Source organism: Narcine bancroftii, chromosome 11 (assembly GCF_036971445.1).
Source record: "Narcine bancroftii isolate sNarBan1 chromosome 11, sNarBan1.hap1, whole genome shotgun sequence".
NCBI lineage: Eukaryota > Metazoa > Chordata > Chondrichthyes > Torpediniformes > Narcinidae > Narcine > Narcine bancroftii.
The window spans coordinates 101,875,544-101,900,325 of NC_091479.1; the positions used below are offsets into that span (position 1 = coordinate 101,875,544).

The 24,782-nt window shown below is 39.9% G+C and overlaps 1 protein-coding gene across 4 annotated transcripts in view; it reads left to right on the forward strand.

Moving 5' to 3' along the window:
- Nucleotides 1–24,782, forward strand: part of cep290 (centrosomal protein 290) — a 110,104-nt gene that overhangs the window by 62,064 nt on the left and 23,258 nt on the right. For all 4 annotated transcript variants that reach the window (XM_069904309.1, XM_069904308.1, XM_069904307.1 and 1 more), the window contains 10 exons: nucleotides 3,064–3,333; nucleotides 4,803–4,910; nucleotides 5,410–5,609; nucleotides 7,429–7,642; nucleotides 9,894–10,031; nucleotides 12,471–12,692; nucleotides 13,313–13,441; nucleotides 19,187–19,332; nucleotides 21,490–21,645; nucleotides 23,020–23,143. In XM_069904309.1, coding sequence (XP_069760410.1) covers nucleotides 3,064–3,333; nucleotides 4,803–4,910; nucleotides 5,410–5,609; nucleotides 7,429–7,642; nucleotides 9,894–10,031; nucleotides 12,471–12,692; nucleotides 13,313–13,441; nucleotides 19,187–19,332; nucleotides 21,490–21,645; nucleotides 23,020–23,143 — 1,707 coding nt within the window. The remainder of the gene's footprint in view (nucleotides 1–3,063; nucleotides 3,334–4,802; nucleotides 4,911–5,409; nucleotides 5,610–7,428; nucleotides 7,643–9,893; nucleotides 10,032–12,470; nucleotides 12,693–13,312; nucleotides 13,442–19,186; nucleotides 19,333–21,489; nucleotides 21,646–23,019; nucleotides 23,144–24,782) is intronic.

The following is a 24,782-nucleotide window of genomic DNA, read 5'->3' on the forward strand; positions in this document are numbered from 1 at the left end:
TTCCTACATTCATAATTTATAAGAATATTTAATATTATTTTGTAATTTTAGTCTTTTCCATATGGTAGTAAATTATATGCAATTACCAACAGCTTCGGAAGGGAAGAGGGTAGATTTTGTAGAATAGTAATACTTGTAATGTTTCAATTCGCCATTTTGTATTTAAGTGTGTAATATACTTTTTTTGTCTTTCTTTTAGTCTGTTTGTTAAAGTACTTTGTTTATATATAATGGTTTTGTTCTACATTATAATTACTACACCTTTTTTATGTGCTTCTCTGTTTAATGGCTTTTACTTGTTTATTATTATTGAAAAAGGAATTTGCAGTTCCTCCACAATGAAAACTGTACAAAAGTGGGAAAATGTTGCAAGAAATGCATCAATGCTAGAACGAGTATAAAATAAGGATGGAACTTAGGATAGGGAGTTTGCAAAGCAACCAGAATCACTTTCATTTATGCAGTATCTTTTACATTCCTTTCAAGACATCCAAGCACTCAGGTAATTAAATACCTTTGGATCAGTTTCAAGGTTGGAAACATGGCACTCAACCTGTGTGCAGCAAGCACACACTCAACCTGTGTGCAGCTTATCCCATGATAAGCTGTGTGACAATTGTCTAAAGTGTGTTCTAATAACTTTGAGTGAAGAGCATATAATGGGTGTAATGCCAGGAAAAATCCCCCCCCCCCCCCACCATTCAAAAAATAAAACATAGAAGATAGGAGCAGGAGTAGGTCATTCGACCCTTCGAGCCTGCTCCACCATTCAACGAGATCATGGCTGATCTTAAAGTTCAGTACCCAGTCCCCGCCTTCTCTCCGTAACCTTTAATACCCTTATACTGAAGAAATAGATCTAATTCCCTCTTAAATATATTTAATGAACCTGCCTCTACTGAATTCCACAGATTCCACAGATTCACCACCCTCTGGGTAAAGAAGTTCCTCCTCATCTCGGTCCTAAATGGTTTGCCTATTATCCTCAAACCATGGCCCCGGGTTCTGGATTTTCCCATCCTTGGAAACATCCCATCTTGAAGATGCATCTCCTAGAGATCCATCATGCATCTCCAAGAGAAGGCAGTAAGAGTACTTGGCTGCTTTTGCACAGTGAGTTCAGCATATGAATCAGGACAGGGATATACTCAGGAGATCCGACTTGGAGCTACCTGGTGCCTCTGCTCAAAAATTATGAAGCAGTTGTTTAGTTGGTTTCTTCCATACTTCTCTCCTAGTGCCCCCCCATCCCTGAAATGTGCTGTCACCCAGGGGGTGGGGGTGGGGAGAATGGCGGATGGCCCCCATTGAGAATGGCTGATTAAGAGATTTTTTTAAACTTTTGAATTTTTTATGTTGCGAAGGAGAATCAGTGGGAAGGTCAGTGAGGACTGTGTAGCCTGATGCAGGATGTAAGTGTTGAACAAGCTTATTCTCCTGCAGCTTGGTGAATGTGAGATTGATCAAGAAAGTCACAAGGCCAATCTTGAGAGAGTGAAAAATCAAGACTGTAAGGCTGAGGTAGAGAATAGGGTATGACTGTCTTGTGTGTTTTTATGTATTCACCATGGTCTGGAGAGGCGCAGTTTCATCAGGTAGTATACGTAGAGTCAAATGATCATAAACTTGAAAGAATCTGTTACGGTGACCATGTAGTACTTTCGCAGCCCAATAAATTATTAATGAGAGAGGTCTCTTCCAGAATGTCTGAAATTCTGATTTGAGGGAGAGCAGATGGGGTTGATAACCATACCAACAGTTGAAAAAAAAATGCACCATAAGAATTATGATTATACTATAGCACGTGCTACAGCAGAGTGCAGAAGTAAGACACCTGCACATGGTAAGTACAGGTGCACCAAAGAAGAGGTACAAGAACTGCCTAAAGAAAGCTCTTGGTGCCTGCCACATTGACCACCGCCAGTGGGCTGATAGCGCCTCAAACCGTGCATCTTGGCACCTCACAGTTCGGCGGGCAGCAACCTCCTTTGAAGAAGACCGCAGAGCCCACCTCACTGTCAAAAGACAAAGGAGGAAAACCTAACACCCAACCCCAACCAACCAATTTTCCCTTGCAACCGCTGCAACCGTGTCTGCCTGTCCCACATCAGACTTGTCAGCCACAAACGAGCCTGCAGCTGACGTGGACTTTTACCCCTCCATAAATCTTCGTCTGCAAAGCCAAGCCAAAGAAGAAGAATTGAATGGTTTGCCCTGCTTTATATAGGCCCACTGGGCCTAGTTGTCCTGCTGCTTTCAGCAGAAGTGATGTCACGGTCTTGCCAACTGCCGATTGGTCGGCGTTCCTGCTGGTGCTCATCATTTCCCACTGCATGGCCTGTAGCCCGGGGAGAAAGGCCATTTACTTGGCATGGTCCTTGCGGGATCGCCACATTCAACCACCATTTTGTGTGCCCAGACGTCTATCAGATAGAGGGCTGCCTCAATACTATCATTATAAATTAAATTTTATTTGATGGCCGATTTTGTATTCTGGTGATTTATTCAGTAAATCTCTGAGAAATGTGAATAGTAGCTAAACCTGCCATCTGTCTGGCCTCATGGGTCATGAACTTCATTTCTGAAACCTTGCCCTTCCTTTCCATGAACATTCTGATATCCCTGATGCATCTGTGTACTCCTCACATTGGTTAAGTTTGAAACAAAATGGAAAGGAAAAGGAAAATCGGGCTAACTTAGGAAATAATGCAGAGTTCACTTGACAGAAGGACCTCTTGTCTTTTTATTTTATTTATTTAGACATACAGTAACAAACCATTTTGGTCCACGAGTCCGTGCCGCCCGATTTATACCCAATTAAACTACGAATATCCTCTGATAAATTAGTGGCAATGAGAAGCCTTGTTGGATAATTAATATCTTAAATAGGTCATACAACCTTTCAAAATTCTGAAATTTTATTAGCTTTGGAATTCTGTTAGAAAGCCTTCCTGAAACCATTTTTACACTTTGTTAAGTAATAATATATTCAATGAATTTTGAAGTAGATCTTAAATAGTAAATGGATTTTTAAATAATAGGTCCAATTTTCTTTCTTTACAGAAACTCAAAGAGAAAGAAGCATCTCTGTGGAAGGCTGAACAGAATGTGCTGTGCAGGGACCAGGTGATAAATGAATTGCGACTGCGTCTCCCTGCTACAGCTGAGCGAGAGCAGCTGATAGCAGAATTGAGTTCAAAGACAGAGGATGATAGCGAGAGCAGGAAGGCACTGAAAGTCACTCATCAGACCATCAAAAACCTGCAGGCTAGACTAGATCAGAAAGAGGAGGTCCTACAAAAGTACCAACAGTTGTTGTCAAAAGCTCATCAGGTGAGTAAAATTACATTGGAAGTGTAAATGAGTTTGCAATAATGTTTTTTTAACATCTAAGGAAGCTACTGGAATATGTATCCATTAGTCTTTTTTTATATTTTTATTGATTTTAATAAAGAACTTGTATAAACATATAAGGTACAATTCAATAAGATAGAATGGACAGTTACACAAACTAAGAAAGATATTCTGTATATCACTAACATACATAAATTGTAAAATGTAATTCATATTCCAAATCATATCTACCTTAGTTTAAAAAAAAGGAAAGAAGAAAATAGTAGAGGAGAAAAACTCAAACCCCCTTACCTATCCACGTTGCCAGATGTTCATCTAATTTAATTAGTCTAGTGTAATACATTCAACATAGAGTACAGTAGTTCAAGAACATAATAAACCACCATTGTCTGAAAAGAAATTAGGGATAAATATTGACCTTGCAAGTGATACTAATGAATGGAAAACAAAGTCAATCTCGTCTGGTTTGTGAGAAAGAATCATTTAGTTTTGAAATTATTACCAGATTAACAAAATATTCTTTCAAACTGAGTAATTAAAAAGAATTGTGGCTTTTTAAGAGGAAATTGTGGGTAAACATTTGAAGCATAAATGGATTCAGGAAAGAGAAGTTCATTGCAGTGGTTCTCAACCTTTCTCTTTCCACTTGCATACCACTTTAAATAATCCCTATGCCATTGGTGCTCTGTGATTAGTAAGGGATTGCTTAGAATGGTATGTGGATGGGAGAGGAAAATTGAAAATCACTGTTCTCAACCCAATTGTTAGTGAAATATTTTGTTTGAGAAAAGTTGTCATTGGCCCATTTCCTTTGGAGTTATGAAACCGTGCACATAATTATAACCATATAACCGTTTACAGCACGGAAACAAGCCATGTTGGACCTTCAAGTCCGTGCCGGTTCACTTGAACAACTCCACTAGCTCCTCCGCAAACTCCTAAGGAAGTAGAGGCTTTCTTCATGATGCCATTGGTGTGTTGGTTCCAGGAAAGATCTTCCGAGATATGCTCATCACTAGCCACTTATCTATGTTTGTCACTGACAATTTCCTTTGATTTTCTGTGGGTTCTACTTTATGCAGAGATATTGTTTACAACAACAACCGTCTGGTAAAACTCATCAGCAAATTTAAAACAGTGGTTTTCAAACTTTTTCTTTCTACCCACATACCACCTTAAGCAATCCCTTACTAATCACAGAGAACTTGTGGCATAAGTGGTATGTGAGTGTAAAGAAAAAGGTTGAGAACTACTGGTTCAGTGGGTCTAATTCTGGATTTCTCTGGTAAGAATAAAGAATGGACAGAATAGTTTTTGATTTAAAATCCTCTGCTGAGTAGGGAAAAAAGTTGCTGGGAAAGATTCAGAAGTTCTATGATCGAATGCTTCTAATGCTTCTACAAGCAAGATGTATAAAGCATTTAAGATTTTTATTTCACCTTTTATAGGACCAAGAAGAAATCACAAAGAAACATGAAGAGGATCTTAAAGCTTTGCATCTTAAATTGGATTCGTATGCAGATGCATCCTTGAATAAATTCAAAGAAGCTGCAGTGGTTAATTTTTTTTAAACTTATTCGCACTTTTATTTTGTTGGTAACACTGATCAGATCGAGTATTTTTCAATAATATATATATTTTTTTAATGCATTTTCTTTATTTATCTAATTTAATTTTAAGGATACAGTCTGCTATGTCTTGCCCTATAGGCTTTTAAAAAACAATCTACTCTTGTTTTCAGTTACATCTTTTTAGCTTAAGAATTACATTAGTAATTAGCAAAATCTTGTACATAACAAGATTCCTTTAAAATAGTAAAACTTACCATGGTTCTTTGTGGGATCACGTGGAAATTAAATCTGGCGCTAACTCACAAACAAGGATATTAGGACCAAAATCTGGTTTTGGGAGGTGGGTTTTTTAACTATAAAAATACATGTTGCGCTATTCATAGGGATGGTTGAAGTATCAGCCTCAGCTTGTTGTATACTGTGTAAGATGTGGACCCAGAGATTTCAACTCATAGGTACTGAAGCAATAACATTTTTAAAACAGGAACTGATGAAGAAGCCATCCATTCCAGTTCCGACTTTCAAGCATCTTGTACGCCTGACAGAACTGGAACAGACAGTGGCGGAGCAGGACAACTCGCTGTCGACACTTGTCGACAAATTGAAAGCAGCAACCACAGAACTGGAGAATCAGAAATATATTAGCCAAATGAAAATGAAAGAAAGTGAGACTGAGAAAGCAAGGTAAACTCCTGGCTCATTGATGTCATTTTATAATTAGCAAAACATGTTTTAATCAGTTTCTTCTGTTTTAAAAATAATTTAAAGTATCACTGTATAAATGTTCAGCCAGAATAGAAATATGTTTTCCTTAAATCCAAATTCTGCAGACACAACAGATATGGAGCTACGGAGATAGAAACTTGAGTATTGTTCATATTGGATATTTTAATAGTTTTGTGCCAATAACCATAAGTTGCTCAATAAATACAGTTCTGGTTCCACTGGAAAATCCACTTCTAAAATTTTTGGCAAAATTTCTGCCATCATACCAAAAGGAACTTATTTTCATGCATAGCCAAGTTGAATGTATAAATGTTCCAACCTCTGTACCACAACTAAAACACGAGTCCAGAATTTCAGATTTTAAACAGTGTAATTTTTGCAGTGTAAGGTATAATTAATCCATAAAATTATTGAACCAATCTATTTTTGACATTAATAAATGATGTCATATGATCAGAGCACAATATTCACCAATATTGTTCTTGAATCCTTTTCCCCAAGTCCGTCTCCCACTTTTCCCTCAATTTGTGCAAGCCCGGTTTCGGGCCATTGCTGTCCAATAGGAAGTACATCTTGAATGTAAATTTACTCGGGTCACTGCTCACTGCCAGTGTGAAAAGGCCTACTCTCCTTGATACCTGGCCTAACAACCTTAGTTTTCATTATCTTTGTTGTCCCCTGAAATGCCATCTGCATGAAGCAGTGCTCCCTCCCTGGTCTACCTTTGAGCAGCCGCCCAGCTGAAAATTTTGTTACATCTGCTTGCAGTTCCCTCTTTCAGGATTTGAATCATTAATTTCCCCAGGTAATGCTTCCCATTTATCACTCTCCTTACTAAGTTTTCATCTGCACATAATTCAGAAACAGCACATTACCTGTGAAATATCATTTCATTGTGTGTGATTTCATTACTTTTTGATTGGGAAGTTGACCTTCTCATTGCAGGAAATACCTCCTGCTTGAATCAATAAAAGTAAATTGAATAGGTCACCATCTCCTACAAATATATAAGGTAGAGGTGTAAAAGAATCGTGCAATTTTACAAATTATTAAACGTGTCTGAAGATGGTCATAAAAAACGCAGTTAAATTGAATTGAAAGAAATTTTATACTAATCTTACATGAATCACACCTAAAAAGAATCATCTACAATTCTGTTTTTTTGTAACATGGAAAGAACATAACCATATAACCATTTACGGAGCTTGAGGGAAAATGTACAAAAAAAATGTTTACAAGGATAAAACATCAGGAAAAACAGGTCAAGGTGGGGCATTTTTCCTTCAAAATGAATTGAACTAATAGTGGTCTGTAGGGCGAGGAAAGAGGAAAGTGGTCTGTAGGACGGGTATGGACAAAGTATTTCCATTGAAAGGAGAATTTAGGAGAATTTAAAAGTAAAAGCATTTAAATCCAATTGGAATGGTAGCGAAAAGTAACTTCTTGATCCAGACACTGGGAAATTTGATATGTATGTCCTGTGTGGGAACCATGGAAGCTTCCACAAATGGAGCAAGAGGTGCATGAAGAGGTGGACAGCTGAGGTGGTTAGAAGGTGCCCCTTCTATCATTTACACATGGCTTCAGCAGACTTTTCCACTTCCTGGCCAGGCCAGGAATTTCCAGGTCTGAGGAGTGTCGCATATTTCCCCCTCAGAAGGCTCTAAGTACATCTTGATTAATTCCTCTGCCTACACTGTAGTCTCTTCACATGACAGACCTAAGAACTGAATGTAAACACAGGCCATCAAACATAATTTTAATCTCTTATTTCCAGGCAAGAGGAGAAGCATTCTGCTGAGCTAAAGGAGCTCCAAAATGAAGCAAGTGAACTGAGGAGAACCAACCTGGAGATGGCAAGGGAGGTGCAGTACTTGCAAAGTGAGCTGGAAGCCCAGAAGCAAGCTAATACAGAATCGCCCACTAGCACAATGAAGAACTTAGTGGGAAGGCTAAAAGGTCAACTGGCCTTAAAGGAGAAGCAGCAAAAGGTAGATGTTCTAAAATGTGCATGCACAGTGTGTTGGCTTCAGATTTATTATCAGACTACATATTCCATTTCTGTAGGTGAGGCAGAATTACCACTTACTGGTACTGCAAAAAAAAACTACACAGCGTATACATGTAAACAAATAAAGAACTGTAAACAGATAACAAATGTCAAGAAATTGCAATACAGAGAGAATTTAAAAAATCAATAATGTGCACAAGTGAGAGTCCTTAAATGTGTCTCTGATTGAGTTTATTGTTGAGGAGTCTGATGGTGGAGGGGGAGCAGCTGTTCCTGAACCTGGGGATGCGAGTCTTGTGGCACCAAGACCTCTTTCCTGATGGCAGCAGCAAGAACAGAGTGTGTGCTGGGTGGTGGGGATCCTTGATGATTGCTGCTGCTCTCCGACGTCAGCGTTCCCTGTCGATGTTCTCGATGGTGGAGAGGGTTTTATCTGTAATGTCCTGGGCTGTGTCCAATACCTTTTGGAGGGCATTACACTCAGGGGTATTGGTGTCCCCCTACCAGGCTATGATGCAGCCTGTCAGCACATTTTCAACCACATATCTGTAAAAGTTTTCCACCATTTCTGGTGTCATTTCAAACCTCTGCAAACGCCTGAAAAAGTAGAGGCGCTGATGTGCTGGTTTGAGTTTTGATGGACTACAATTTGTTCCTGTGTTATTTTGCATGCACCTGGTTGAAAATCATTATTTAACAAATCATAGGGGACCCCAACATTGTGGACGCCCAGGTTATGAAAATTTGCCTTGTACACAATTCACAAATCACTATCCAAAATTTAAGATAAAGAATATATATTTATTCTCATCGGATTTTCAAGGGAAAAGAGTAAATAGATCGAGTTTTTTTCAACTCGTTTTTGAATGATTTGTCTTCTTGTTATGGAAAATCGGAATACTGTACATCCTGTTTTCTAAGTACACAAGACCCCCATAAGGCAGGGGTCACCTATATTTTGCTTTGAGTTGAATTTAACATTTTGTCTCCAAAAGTGATCAACCTCACTTAAGATAATGGTTAGAATGATATTAAGAGCATAAATTGTCTTGATTCAACCTCTGACCCAGAGACTCCTCTATATAAACTCACTTGGAATTAGAACTCTATTATGGAGACCACGCTGGTGTTAATTTTGGCACAAAGATTGAGCAATTTTAAATTCCTGAGGGACAATATTTCAGAGGATCTTTCCTGGACCCATCAGACTAAGATCATCATGGAGAAAACACGTGAATGCCTCTACTTCCTCAGGAGTTTGCAGAGGTTCAATATAACATTGAAAACCTTGATAAACTTTTGCAGTTCGAAAGTGGAAAATGTGCTGACCAGCAGTATCAGTATGGGGGTGGAAAGCCATGCAAGAGGTGGTGGATACAGTCCAGTACATCACATGAAAAACTCTCCCTATCATCAAGAAAATCTACAGGGAATACTGCAGTCAGAGAGCAGCAGTAATCATCAAGGATCCCCACCACCCAGGAGACTCTCTGTTCTCACCACCACTATCAGGAAAGAGGTCTAGGCCCCACAAGACTCGCCCCACCAGGTTCAGGAACAGTTGCTCCCCCTCCACCATCAGATTCCTCAACGACAAACTCCTTCAGGGACTCAGTTAAGAACCCTTACTTTCTCATTATATATTACGGAATATTTATTTTGATATATTTGCACAGTCAGTTTATTTACAATTCATTTTTAAAATTTCTTTGTTTTGTATACATTTCTTTCTTCTCGAGTATAATTTACAGTTACTGGTAATTAGATATTCTGCCTGGCCCACAGGAAAAAGAACCTCAGGGTTGTATATGATGTCATGAATGTTCTCTGACAATAAATTTGAACTTTATATAGAGCATCTTGTGCCATTTTCTCTTCTCCCACACATCTGGTTTTTTTTTTGGACAAATACTAGTAAACACATTCCAGTATCATAGAGATTAATCAAAAATGTGTAGCTTAAAAATGTGTTAAGCATTGCAGCGATTGTGTGCCATTTGAATACTTGCAAACGGGTTTTGGAAGAAGTTTAGATGCTAATGAATGTGTGAGCTTTTCATGACCAGAACATTGTTTTACTTTGACCTGGTGCTATCTGAAGCATCTGCTTTAGATGATGGTTATGACAATGAGGCTTTTGAGGTAAATCTGTGAAAGATTTTAAGGACTCTCAAAAATTCTAATGCTCTTAAAGGAAAACCATTATTTCTTTTCCCTGTTTCCCATTATAGGCTCTGAGCAAAGCACTGTTGGACCTTCGAGCTGAGATGACTTCTCATGCTGAACAGCAAATTATTTTCCAGGCTACGCAAAAAGAAGGACAGCTCAATGTTCAACAGATTGTTGATAAGCATACTAAAGAACTAACGGTAAGCCTTTTATAAATAAAACTTGTTAAACTTCAATGCTTTTCATGGAGTTGCTTTTGCACACTGCAGTGATTAATCTGTTTTAACTTGCAAGTGCTTTGCATTTTGACGGTTTGCTGTAAAACTAAACTTCTGTGTGCATTGTGTAAATTGTTTCCCAACAAAGATAGCCTGAGTATTTGATTAAAAAAAAACAAAAATAATTGATACATGGAGATTTCCACTTTTGGATTATATAGAAATCTGTACAACCCTGTTTAGTTTTTCCCAAACCTTAATATAGCCAACAGGTTAAAATGGGAAAAAGAAACGAAAGGTCATTGCATAGTTTTGAGTCACTGAGGACCCTAGGAAAAGACCTACCTTTAATCTTCCACGCTTTTATTTGGTCAGTTTTTCTACTTCCATTTTGACAATAAGTAAATTATCTAGAAATTTAACTCACAGGGTCATCTTAAGTACTTTTGACTGAGGATAAAATATCTTAACACAAAAGGAGACTAAAACTAGAGGAGACAAAATGTAAGAATGTCATAAAAAAAATTATAAAGAAGGTTCAGGGGCTTGTTGAGTGTGGAACTTGCAGTCACAGAATATAGATTCGAGGCACTTATAGATTTAAGAAAAATAGGAGCAGGATTAGGCCATCTGACCCATGGAACTTGCTCCACCATTTCAACAAGATCATGTCTGATCCATCCTGTCTGTTCCCCATAACCCTTAATTCCCCTGCTATTCAAAGAATGTCTTATATACATTTATTGCAGCATCTACTGCTTCATTGAGCTAGGAATTCCACAAATTCCCTACTCGCTGGAAGTACTTCCTCCTCATCTTTATCTTAAATCTACTCCCACAAACCTTGAAGCTTTTTCAGCTGGATCTAGTCCCAGTGGAAGCAACCCTCTTTCTATCTTATCTGTTCACTTCATAATTTTTTACGTCTCCATTATATCCCCCTCATCCTAAACTCCAAGTCATCCCAGACTAACCAGTCTCTCCTCATAGGCTATTTCCCCCATTTCAAGTGCAAGTTTACTATCATTGGACTGTATGTATCGATCTAGATGAAGCAGTATTTCTTCAGACCAGTGTACACGCATGCACAATACATAATAATCACATACCGTACATAAAAATATAATTTAAAATAAATATATAAATATTTTGGGATGATTTACATAGTTACAGGATACTGTTCATCAATCTCACGGCCTGTGGGAAGAAGCTATTTCCCAGTTGGGCACTCCTGATTTTAATCCTCCTTTATTTCCCTCCTGATGGTAGTGGGTCAAAAACATTGTGTGCTGGATGGGCCAGGTCCCTCAATAATTCTTTGACCCCTATTTAAGCCACAATCCCAGTAAATGTCATTTATAGAGGAAAGGGAAATCCCAGTGATCTTTTCAGCCATTTTGATGATCCTCTGTATTGACTTCCAGTCTGATCCTTTGTAGCTCCATACCACACAATGATACAGCCAGAAAGGACATTCAATTGTGCTCCAGTAAAATATTGTCAAGATGGGGGACTGGTGGTCTTGCCCTCCTCAACCTCCTTGGGGAGAACAGGTACTGCTGCTCCTTCCTAACTAACGAGGAGGTGTGGTAGATCTACAACCAACCTGGAGGTGATGAGCCATAGAACATTACAGCACAGAAAACAGGCCCTTTGGCCCAAGACTGTGCCAAACTATTATTCTGCCTAGTCCCACTGACCTGCACCTAGTCCATAGCCCTCCATACCCCTCCCATCCATGTACCTGTCCAAATTTTTCCTACATGTTAAAATTGAATTTTCATTCACCACTTCATCTGGAAGCTGGATAAATGTTTCACAGTTGACTTAACAGGAATGGATAAAGGAAAAGAAGGATGGAGAGAAAACCTTGTGTGAAAGATTAACAATAGTTTGGACAGGTGGACCTATTGATCTGTTTCCGTGCTGTATGTTGTAGCGAGTGGCTACAGCAGAGAGTGGAAGAACGGCACACACTCGATGCAGCTATAGACAAGACTGGTTTATTGCACTCCCTGCCCCTGCTTTTATAAGCCCAGTTTCCCGCTGCTGGGCCCGGTTTTCCCCTGGAAGTGATGTCAGTGGCATTCCGGTCACTGATTGGTTGATGTTCCCGCCACACAGGCAGTCAGCTGAGAAGAAAGGCTTTTAGCCTGTGCAGGCCTTGTGCAATTACTGCATTCGACTGTCATTTTGTGTTTTGGACCACCTACGACAACCCCCCGCCCCCGAACTGGCAATCTGAATATTGTCCTTTGCCTTTGGTGCCCTGCTCCTGTGTCGCGGGGCCTGTATAATGACGGGCTAGCTGGTGTCTATGTGTGCTGGCTTGAGGTGGTTGATAGTGAAAATCTCTTCCTTACAGCCGATATCCAGCACGCTCTCCTTGATCTTAAAATTATTTGCTTGTACTATTTTCAGACGCGTGTAGAAGTGCTGACCGAACAACTTGCAGCGAGCAAGGAGAATGTGAAATCGTGCAAAAGTAAGGAGGCATCTACTGCAGCTGAAATAGATTCTTTAAATGGAGAGCTTCACAAAAAGCAACGAGTTCTGAACAAACTGCAAAAGGAAAAAGAAGAGTTGGAGAAAGAGAATGAAGAACTGAAGAAAGAAATTAAGAGGCTGTCCAGAAACCTACAGGTGCAGATTTTAACATGCTTCTCATTTTCTGGAGAAAGTTGATGTGTTGTGTTTCAGATGCCAGAGAATTGAGCACCAAAACCTAGAGTAACTTTGCAATGCCACACTAGGAACGTTTTATGATACCATTGGCAGTGGTGTTAAGATGAGGCCCACTCTGTTCTCTTATTTGGATTGGTTCAAATCCATGGTTGATGTAACGGTTAGCACAACGCCTTCACAGTGCCAGCGATCGGGATCAGGGTTCGAATCCTGCGTTACCTGTAAGAAGTTTGTAAGTTCTCCCCATGTCTGCGTGAGTTTTCCCTTGAGGGCTCTGGTTTACTTCCACCATTCAAAATATACCAGGTGAATTGGGTGTAAATTAGGTGGCATGGACTCGTGGGATGAAATGACCTATTACTGTATGTCTAAATTTAAAATTTAAATCCCATGACCATATTTCAAAGAAGCAAAGAGTCAGTGATGTCCCAACCAAAATATATGCCTCAGGCAGTTTCACGAAGTAAATAATTTGGGCATTAATACCCTGCTACTTGAGTGAAAATTGCTAGGATTATTGATATTTTTCATGTTGTCATAGGCATTGTCAAATTTCAAATCTCCTCTTCATAATTCAGACCAAGACAGAGGTTGACCGTAAACAGACCATAATAGATGAACTGCAGAGAAAGGTTAAAAGACTGGAAAGCGAATTGGAAAAGGAGGTTTCTGAGCCAAATGAGAGAAAGGTTTTGAAGGAAGGCAAGGTATGGTTTTATATCAACAGATTTGTGTTGTGTCCTAACATGCAATGCCAAAAAGAGCACAAGGTTATTTTTCAAAATAAATGGTTGGACTTTGTTTAATATCCTGATAATCCAGACTGGAATTGTGGCAGAGTACCTGATTTTTAATGGGATTTCTGACCAGGACAAATTTGCTTTGGCCTCATGTACTGCCAAACTGAGGCTATCTGCAAATTGGAGGAAGAATGCCTAATATTGCTCTTGGGCACTCTCCAACTAGATGGCATTAACATTTACTTCTCCAGGTTTTGTTACCTTCCCCACCTCACTCCACTTCTTACCCGAGTCTCTCTCTTTCCCTATCCCTCTTTTTTTCCTTCAGCTCCCCATTGCCTTCCCTTCATTTTCCATTCAGAGCTGCTCCCTCCTCCATTACTTCAACTCTTTGACCCTCCCACCTGTATCCACCAATGACCTTTTACCTGGTTCCCTGTGCTCCTCCCCGCTGCAACTCCCACCTTTTCTCCTCTCCCCCCCATCTTTTTATTCAGACACCTGCCTGCTTTTTGCTCATGCCTTGACGAAGGGCTCTGGACCAAATCGTTCGTAACACTTTACTTCCGATAGATGCTGCATGACCTGTGGAGTTTCTCTAGCACCTTTGTGTTTTGCACGACAATCACAGCATTTGCAGACGCCTGAATAAAAGGGAGAGGAACACAGGCTAACAGGTAAAAGTTAAGATGTGGGCAGAGGTGAGAGAATAGAAAAGAAAGAAACTGAGAAGTGGACAGAGGGCTAAAAAAGACAACACTCTAATAGGAAAATGAAGGGAGACAGAGGGATGAGGGGAAGGGAGAGACCAGGAAATACAGTTAACAGAAATTGGAGGTTGATATTGATGATGCCTGCTGAGACATGCTGAAGCCACGGACAGATATATCAGTGAGGTGTGGAATTTAAGTGGTTGGCCATTGGGAGGTCCTTGCTGTTGCAGCAGACAGAGCGAAGGTGCTCAACGAAGTGATCTCCCAGTTTGCGTCCAGACTCATCAAAGTAAAGGAAGCCTCATCAGGAGTGCCACACTTTGTTACCAAGAAGTAACAAAGTATGTGGCCAGTGTCTAGTCTCCTTCCTTGAGGAAGAATGTACTGGCTTTGAAGGTGGTGCAGAGGAGGTTCACCAGGTTGATTCCAGTAATGGGGGGGGGTTAGCCTACGAGGAGAGATTGAGTGGTCACTCGAATTTAGAAGATTGAGAGGGGACCTCGTAGATCAAATTATGAAACACATAGATAAGATAGAGGTAGCTAAGATGTTTCCACTGGTGGGGGAGACCAGAACCAGGGGGCATAGCTTCAAGATTCCAAGTAGCAGATTTGGGATGGAGATGAGGAGAAACTGCTTTTCCCAGACGATGAAAATTTGTAGAATTCTCTGCCCATGGAAGCAGTGGAGGCTACCTCAGAAAATATATTTAAGACAAGGTTGGATAGATTTTTACATAGGGGAATTGAGGGATATGGGGGGGGGGGGGTGGGGTGGGGGAAGACAGGTAGGTGGAGATGAGTCTATCATCAGATCAGCCATGATCTCATTGAATGGCGGAGCAGGCTCTACGGGCCAGACGGTTTGCTCCTATTTCTAGTGTTCTTATGTGTCAGACTTTGTTTAAGAGCTCTCCTGTGCTGACAGAGCAAAAGTTGAGTAGGGAAATGGTGGCAGTAACAATAACCGCAGAAGAGGCAGGCAGGCCTCGGAGGTGTGGTCAGCAGCTGGGGCCAAGCTGAAGGAACACAACTGCCGGAACAGCTTCTGTCAGTCCCGTCAAAGAGGGCAGGCAGCAGAGTGAAGGTAGCCACATACGGCAGGTTTTACCTGGTCCAAAGGTGCCTCTATCTTCCAGAGATAACAGAGATGTGATGGAGAGTAGGAAGCTGGATACACGGACTCAAGCAAAGGGGTGATCTTATGCCACTCACTGTCTCTGAAGTCACCTTTTTTTCGCAAAATAGCATCTGAGCATGTTGACTCTGCTAGCCTTTAAAAGTAATGTAAAGGGAAATGAGAGTGTATTGTCATATAGAGAGAAGTACAATGCATAGGTGGAATATCATTCTTATTTGCTGCAGCCAAGCAGGAAAATAAAATGCACCAACTACAGTACAATAGGAATAATAAAAATTACCAAACAAAAGCCGGATTTCTGTACACACGACAAATTTTCTTTTTCTTTTTTTCTGTGAATGGGACGTTACATTAAATGCACCATGTTTTAAATCAAAAATAATCATGTCCCCTCTATTGTAAAATTTTTTATGTCTTTCCCTCATTTTTCTGTTTTATTTTTGCATAGATTAGACAACCTCTTTAAATAATATTAACAAGGAAAAGCAAGGTTGAAACTGATTTGATTGGAGTACAATTTGATTGTCTCCAGTAAGGAACCAATGGTCTTCAGTCATGTTGCCATAGCAGCTCTCAGCTGGAGACTCCACAATCAACTAAAATCAATGCACTTCCTCTGTAGTTCCTTTTGAATAATTTAACTTTCTGCTTAGGGCAGCTTTCATTTAAATAGAATTACAAATAGAGACATGTTTTCTTCCTCTGGACAACCCAGGCATTGTATACCCAGGTGTGCCCCACCATTTAACCATTTAAAACTAATCCTTTCTCTCATTCAGCCCTATTCAGCTCATTGAGTGTGCCCCACCACTTAAAACTGATCCTTTCTCTCATTCAGCCCTATTCAGCTCATCAAGTGTGCCCCACCACTTAAAACTGATCCTTTCTCTCATTAAGACTTATTCAGCTCATTGAGTGTGCCCCACCACTTAAAACTGATCCTTTCTCTCATTCAGCCCTATTCAGCTCATCGAGTGTGCCCCACCATTTAAAACTAATCCTTTCTCTCATTCAGCCTTATTCAGCTCATCGAGTATGCCCCACCATTTAAAACTAATCCTTTCTCTCAATCAGCCGTATTCAGCTCATCGAGTGTGCCCCACCACTTAAAACTAATCCTTTCTCTCAATCAGCCTTATTCAGCTCATTGAGTGTTCCCCACCATTTAAAACTAATCCTTTCTCTCATTCAGCCTTATTCAGCTCATCGAGTGTGCCCCACCATTTAAAACTAATCCTTTCTCTCATTCAGCCCTATTCAGCTCATCGAGTGTGCCCCACCATTTAAAACTAATCCTTTCTCTCTTTCAGCCTTATTCAGCTCATCGAGTGTGCCCCACCACTTAAAACTGATCCTTTCTCTCATTCAGCCCTATTCAGCTCATCGAGTGTGCCCCACCACTTAAAACTAATCCTTTCTCTCATTCAGCCTTATTCAGCTTATTGAGTGTGCCCCACCGTTTAAAACTAATCCTTTCTCTCATTCAGCCTTATTCAGCCTTATTCAGCTCATCGAGTGTGCCCCACCATTTAAAACTAATCCTTTCTCTCATTCAGCCCTATTCAGCTCATCGAGTGTGCCCAACCACTTAAAACTAATCCTTTCTCTCATTCAGCCTTATTCAGCTCATCGAGTGTGCCCCACCACTTAAAACTAATCCTTTCTCTCATTCAGCCTTATTCAGCTCATCGAGTGTGCCCCACCATTTAAAACTGATCCTTTCTCTCATTCAGCCCTATTCAGCTCGAGTGTGCCCCACCACTTAAAACTGATCCTTTCTCTCATTCAGCCCTATTCAGCTCATCGAGTGTGCCCCACCACTTAAAACTAATCCTTTCTCTCATTCAGCCTTATTCAGCTCATTGAGTGTGCCCCACCATTTAAAACTAATCCTTTCTCTCATTCAGCCTTATTCAGCTCATCGAGTGTGCCCCACCGTTTAAAACTAATCCTTTCTCTCATTCAGCCTTATTCAGCTCATCGAGTGTGCCCCACCATTTAAAACTAATCCTTTCTCTCATTCAGCCCTATTCAGCTCATCGAGTGTGCCCCACCACTTAAAACTAATCCTTTCTCTCATTCAGCCTTATTCAGCTCATCGAGTGTGCCCCACCATTTAAAACTAATCCTTTCTCTCATTCAGCCCTATTCAGCTCATCGAGTGTGCCCCACCACTTAAAACTAATCCTTTCTCTCATTCAGCCTTATTCAGCTCATCGAGTGTGCCCCACCATTTAAAACTAATCCTTTCTCTCATTCAGCCTTATTCAGCTCATCGAGTGTGCCCCACCATTTAAAACTAATCCTTTCTCTCATTCAGCCTTATTCAGCTCATCGAGTGTGCCCCACCATTTAAAACTGATCCTTTCTCTCATTCAGCCCTATTCAGCTCATCGAGTGTGACCCACCACTTAAAACTGATCCTTTCATTCAGCCCTATTCAGCTCCTCGAGTGTGCCCCATTTAAAACTGATCCTTTCTCTCATTCAGCCCTATTCAGCTCATCGAGTGTGACCCACCACTTAAAACTGATCCTTTCTCTCATTCAGCCCTATACAGCTCATCGAGTGTGCCCCACCATTTAAAACTGATCCTTTCTCTCATTCAGCTCATCATTTGTGACCCATCACTTAAAACTAATCCTTTCTCTCAGTCAGCCCTATTGACCGTCCTTCTCCACATCACTTTTAATGCCCTGGCTAATCAAAAACCTATCAATCTCTGCTTTAAATACATCCAGTGACCTGGCCTCCACAGCTGCCTGTGGCAACAAATTCCACAGATTCACAATCCTCTGGCCAGAAAAATTTCTCTGTATCTTGTTCTAAATGGATGCCATTCAATCCTGATGTTGTGCCCTCTTGTTAAACAATCTTTTTACATCTACTCTGTCCATGTCTTTCAATGAGATTCTCTGCCCCCCTCCCCCCCCCCCCCATTCTTCTTTGGACATGCTAATTTGCAAAAATATATCCAGAAATTAGAATTAGACGTACAGCAAAGTTATGGTTATGGTTCAGAAGCTGTAAAACTAACCATGAGGACTTATTATTCACCATGATTGGCAGGTGAATAAAGCCCATCAGGTTGTGACAAGAAATAAAAGTTACAGTTTCCTTGTCAGCCTCAGCAGTTAACAAAAAGTAACCATACTTTTGGAATGAACAACCTGGTCTCTGCCATTCATCACATAAGGCCCTGTTCAATATCCTTGGAAAAGAACAAATGAAATTGTGCAGCCTTGTCATAGCAATCTAAAATTGTTCCTGGGAATTTCTAAAATTTATATTTTTTTTCTTTGCTCTGTTTCCTTTTGTTACTCAATTCTTTCTATCTCTGTCTTTCTGAATCTAATTTGACACCAGTTCCCCTCCATTCTTCCCATTTCGATTGAGCCTGGACTTTCACTGTTCTTTTAGTTTGGTCAACAATTCTTGGTGATCTATTTGCATTTCCAATACATTTGTAAATGTCAGAAGAATGAGGAAAATATTCCCTTTAAATGTTTGTATTCACCAATAGTTATCTATTTGTGAGTTCTACAATCTCTATGTTCTCTGGGAATATATTTTGCTGGATTTATAAAATATCTTCCATTTCTGCTGGCTGGTTATGGTCTCCCATATCTTTCCATTTAACCTAACAAAGCCCTTCGTAACTTTGATCTCTAACAGGTCAGCCCAGTCTTTTTCTGGAGATGTTGGCCCAGCCTGCCAATCTCTCATTGAAGGAATGGAAGCTACCACATCTAAAGCTGGGAGGGATGCTTTTTTTCCTTCTTCTCTGAGTTCACCCATAGCCTCATTTTAACGATAACCTTAACCCATGCTGTATTAAGTGTTTTTTTTTCACAATACAGACTTCCAAAGAAGAAATCGTGAGGTGGGAAGAAGGCAAAAAGTGGCAGGCGAGGTTGGAAGGAGCAAAAAACAAGCTGAAGGAAAAGGAGAGGGAGGTGGAAGGTCTAACTAAACAAGTCACCACTCTAAAGGAATTATATGCAAAGTAAGTTTGAATTTTGTGAGGTATTTCCCCTGTGTTGTTTTTAATTAAATTAGTTGTTAGGATTACATCAATGCAGACAACACCCAGCATCCGTTCCTATCTCCAAACGGAATAATCAAATCAAAATATTTTTGGCTTAAAACTATAACCTACTTTAATAGAAGGCCTAGGCAAAGCTGATTCATAGCATCCAATTATTATTTAATAAATAGCAGTGAAAAAAAATACATGCTAAAGTTAAATAAACCAAAGAAATTTGACGTACCTTTAATTCCTTTTCCCTGTTTTATAATTGTGTTTTCTGCAATGTTATTTTATACTTCAATTAAATAGATGAGGTCATTTTATCATCTTCTAATTTGCTTGGAACTATATTTTCCATAAACTTCATATCAATGATCTCTTTGCTTCATCCTTTGGCTAAATCCATTAGTTTATTTCAGATTATTTGCAATTTCTTCCTGCTAAACAGTGGCCAGAATTAACTCATCCTTTCCAGTTCTCACCAGTTTATTACCATCTTCTAAAAGTTGCTAGTCTCTACATGCTGATGCTCAGTAATCCTGCCATTCACCCAAATCCTGACATGACCTTTGGATCTCGCATTTGGTTGTTTTCTAACAGTCCGTCTGCAGAATGCTATCCATTTTAAATTTCCCTTCTCGCAAAGCTACTGAAACATCTTCACATCCAGGAGTAATTTTTAAATGTTATTCTAAGGGGGCTGCTCCCTTATTCTATTCAATTCCAAACTTTATAGAAAGTGGTCATTAAAACTTCACTACCTACTCTACTGTTTCCCCACCTTGTGTCCAGCCCCATTGAATGCTGGTTCATTCTTACTTGTGCAGGTTGACAAAAGAATCCTGCTCTAATTTCCACATTCATGACTGCTTGTACGGTCTTCCAGCATACTGTACACCCTCTGATCCTGACTCATGACCACTCTGTTTTGTGATTCATCTTTTACTCATTATTTCCCATTCTCTACAAGAATCCAGTGGATCTTTTCCCTCAAAATCCCCTTTGAACCCTTGCTATTGTATTTTCTTTAACTGTGATCCTTTCCTTAATAACTGGTACCCTCATTGCTTTTTGAGATATTCTCCTTCATGTAATACTGTAATAAATTTAATTTAGATGTCTTTTAAGTATCACTTTGTTGATAGAGAATTTTTCCCGGTTTGGCACAGTTAGTGTAATGATTAGCACAAAGCTATTACAGCTCCAGCGTCTGGGTTCAAATCTGGTTTGTATGTTCTCCCCATGTCAGCATGGGCTTCCTCAGGATGCTCCAGTTTCCTCCCACCCTTTAAAACATTCAGGGGTTGTAGGTTAATTGGGGTATTTGAGCAGCACCGGCTCATGGGCCAGAGGGACCTGTAACCAAGCTGTAAGTCTAAACTTACATTTAATTTTAATAAATTATATCTTTGTCTTATTCTCTCACATATTTATGTATAATTGCATTGATTTTGTTATATTTCAGCTGTAGGTAAACTGTTTTTATGGTACAAGAGGTTAATGCTGGCTTCTCCGGCATTTTACTTGTCATTTCAGATTTCGAGCATCCAAACTATTGTTTGGTTTTATATTGCGGTTGAAATGTTGAAGAAAAATATGCTTTAATGATTGTGAGAACAGGAAAACTTCAAAGTTCAGATTTATTGTCTTGGTACATACACATCACATACATTCCTGCGGGCCGGGCAAAATTTCTACTTATTGGTAGTGCAAAAACTGTACTCAAAAAAAGGATATGTATACAAATAAAAGTAAACAAACTGCAAAACAGAAAATAAATATTCAGTAGTGAATAATGTGCAAAGTCCGAGTCCTTAAAGGAGTCCCCGATTGAGTTTGCTGTGGCGAGTCTGATGGTGGAGGGGGAGCAGCTGTTCCTGAACCTGGGGGTACAAGTCTCGTGGCACCTTTTCCTCTTTCCAAATGCAGCAGTGAGAACTGAGTGTGGATCCTTGATGATGGTAGCGTTCCATGTAGATGCTCTCAATGGTGAGGAGAGATTTGCCTGTGATGTCCTGGGCTGTATTCACTACCTTTTGTAGGAGTTTCCGTGAAGTAAAGTTTACTGCAAAAAGAATATCCTGAACAAGACTTTAAATAATCTGTGGATATTGTGTCTGTGTCCAATGGCAGAGTTGACCAGGAAAAGGCATATTTACAGAGGAAACTGAGAGCGCGTGGAATTACAGTGGACCAGGTAATTGGTGTCAGAACCATGGAATGTGACAGAGAGATTGAAGACTTAAAAAGAAAGAATGCGGAGCTTCAAGACCAGATAGGAAACATGAGGTAAATAATAAGATGGATCACTTTTAAACTATGACCATAATTACATTGCTATTCTTTTTCTTCTGCTTTAATACTTCCATTTCCAATTTGATATGCTCCTATATTCTTATCAGTCTGATCCTTGGGTTCATCTTGCTGAATAAAACAGACTGAACGTCTGGCCTACCACAACTCCAGCAGGAGGCTGGTAACTTTTGGTTGGCTCCAAACTGTTTCTGTGGGCACCATAAGGCTTGAACAGAGTTAAACAACATAGAAACAGGCCCTCTCCTGTGCCAGCCAAGTTCCCTGACTGTACCATTTGCCTGTGATCAGCCCATATCCCTCAATACCTTTCCTATCCTGTCTAAATGATCTTAGAACATTACATTTCTCCCACTTCCTCTGACCACACACCCACTGCCCTCTGTATGAGGAAGGTGCACCTTTTAGAGCTCTCCCCTCTCACCTTGATTCTATGCCCTCAGACTCACTCTGGAGATACTTTGCCCCTTTTTGGTGCCTATTATGGTTGTTAATCTTTCTAAAGTCCCCACTCAGCCTCCTATGCTCTTGGGAGGAAAGTCCCAGACTATCCTGGTTCTCCTTGTATGTGATTCAAGCCAACAGTCCCACATAGTGACAAAATCTGGACCCAATAGCCTTCGTACAGTCTCACCTCTGCTTTATACAGTTGTAACATGACTTCTCTGCTCCTATCATGTCTCTTTGTTCTACAAGGGCCCTACCATTCACAAGATTTCCCCTCATATAATCTACCAAAATGAAGCACTTGCACTTGCCCAGGTAACATATCTGAATTTAAATGGGTTATTTGTCTCCCATTTTATATTTTTTCTGTTGTTTTAGTTCCTTAAAGTTGTACAAAGGTGTGATATTAATTTGTTAAGTCATTCAACTCCTTGTCAACCCCTTCACACCATCTTCCTGCTTTGGTTTTATGATCTAATCTGACAAATGTCTATTAAACTTGATTTTGAAATTTTTGTTTAATCCTAAAGCTCAGTGTCCTTTTGTGAAGGAAAAGCGCCAGTGAAGAAATGCATCCTGACCATTCCTGATGGCCCCATTTTAAGTTGTGCCTTTTTCTAATTATTTCCCCACCCTAAAGAATCTCTGCCAAGTCAAATCAAGACATACAGATCGACACAACTTCCTCATAACTTAATAATTTTAATCCCTCCTTTGAAATACATCACATCCAAATAAAACTTGATTTACCAATTCTCCTTTATTAGCTCTCTATTCTTTTGCAGAATTAAAGGAATTAAACATTTTTAAATATCTTTGAAAGACTGAATAGTTTCTATTCCATCTTAATAAAGATGCATTTGTTACAATAAGTAACACAAAACTGCTTTTTTTTCGACTAAGGCAACAGCAAGCTTTACCAAGGGATTTGGTGGTGGAAGATTTAACTTTGAAAAATCATTACTTACATGAAAAGATCCAAGCTTTGGAAAGACAGCTGTCAATGAGCACTCTCTCCAGACCATCAGTATGTATTTGTTTTAATACTTGAAGAACACTGTAAACAATAGAATCAAAATCACCTGACCCATTTTACCAATGCTGCAGCTTTGCAATGTCAATACCCTTTTTCGCTTTGAAGGAAAGAGTCTCATCACGTGAATTAAACTGGTTCTTTCTGCAGTGTTGTTCTCAAATAGGATGCTCAAAAATATTATTGATTGCAATCCCATTTAGTGAGAGTAAATTACTCTCAGTGAAACTATCTTTTTCATGAAATGTTCATTTTAAATTTCTGTTCAAGGAACTGACGGGGGGAGTGCACACCCCAGGTTCGATCCTGCCCTTGGGTATTTTCTGCGTGGAGTTGTATGTTCTGTGCCTATATGCAATTCTCCTGTGTGGAGAGCTATTTTGCTCTAATAATTACTTCACATGTGAGTGAGTGGGAAGGGATTTGGGTGATACAAGATTATGGAATCATTTGGAACAGAAACGGGCATTCTAAACGAAGGGCTCAGGCCCAAAACATCTATCTATTGCTTTCCACAGATACTGTGTGACCTGCTGAGTTCCTCTAGCACTTTTGTGTATTGTTTCTGACTATCAGACTCCAATCTAACTAATCCATGTACTATGCAACCTAAGCCACATTTGAAGCTTTCATTTAAATACATTGTAAATGTATCTGCCACCACCACCTTTCGTGCTGTGTGTTCCAGATTTCAATCATCCTCTGAGTGAAAAAAATTCTTCCTCATGTCTCCTACCTTGACCAAGCTTCTCATTCTCCACCCTATACATGTCTCTCATTATTCAGGTGTCAGGACCTTTCTTCAGCTTTCTCTGCAACAAGGATAACAAATCCAGTCTCCACTCCTAGCTGAAACAATAACACTGATGACAAAGAATAAGTTGTTGCGGGAATGGGATTGATGGAAATGCTTTGAGAGCATTGACTTTAATGAGCCAAATGGCTACCACATACATTATAAGGAAATACATTAACTATGATGTATAAATATCACCAAACTTCAAATTGTAGGGATAATTAAAAACTAATGCAAGTAGTTAATTTTAACTTTTTATAATGGTGCGCCAGCTGAGCACAAAATAATTGAAAATGTGTTGTATTTGCTATTTTAATTGAGCTTTTGTGTTCCTTTTGGCAGTATTAAGAATTGGAGTGCTTTCACAACAATGGTTAAAGACAGTTAAACAAGAAAGTCTGCGGGCGCTGTGATTGTAGTTAATAGTTCCTATGCAAAACTTTATGCAACAAAGATACATAACCAACACTTCAGGCCTGAGCCCTTCGCCAAAGTATGAGTAAAAAGCAGGCAGGCACCTGAATGAAATGGTGGGTGAGGCAGGGGCGAGAGCACAGGCCCAACGGTATTGGTGGGTGGGCAGAAGAGAAAAAGACTGGGAAGTAATGGGGGGTGGGGATAGCTCTCTGAATGGAGAGGGAAAGGGGACTGAGGGATTGAAAGAGAAAGAGAGTCAGGGAGGGCCTTAATGTAAACTGGAGAAGTCAATGTTAACTGGTTGAAGAGTGTCCAGACAGAATGTTAGGTGCTGTTCTCACCAATTTGCGGGTAGCCTCAGTCTGGCAGTGCATGAAGCCATGGACAGACATATTAGTGCAGGAGTGGGGTGCAATGATT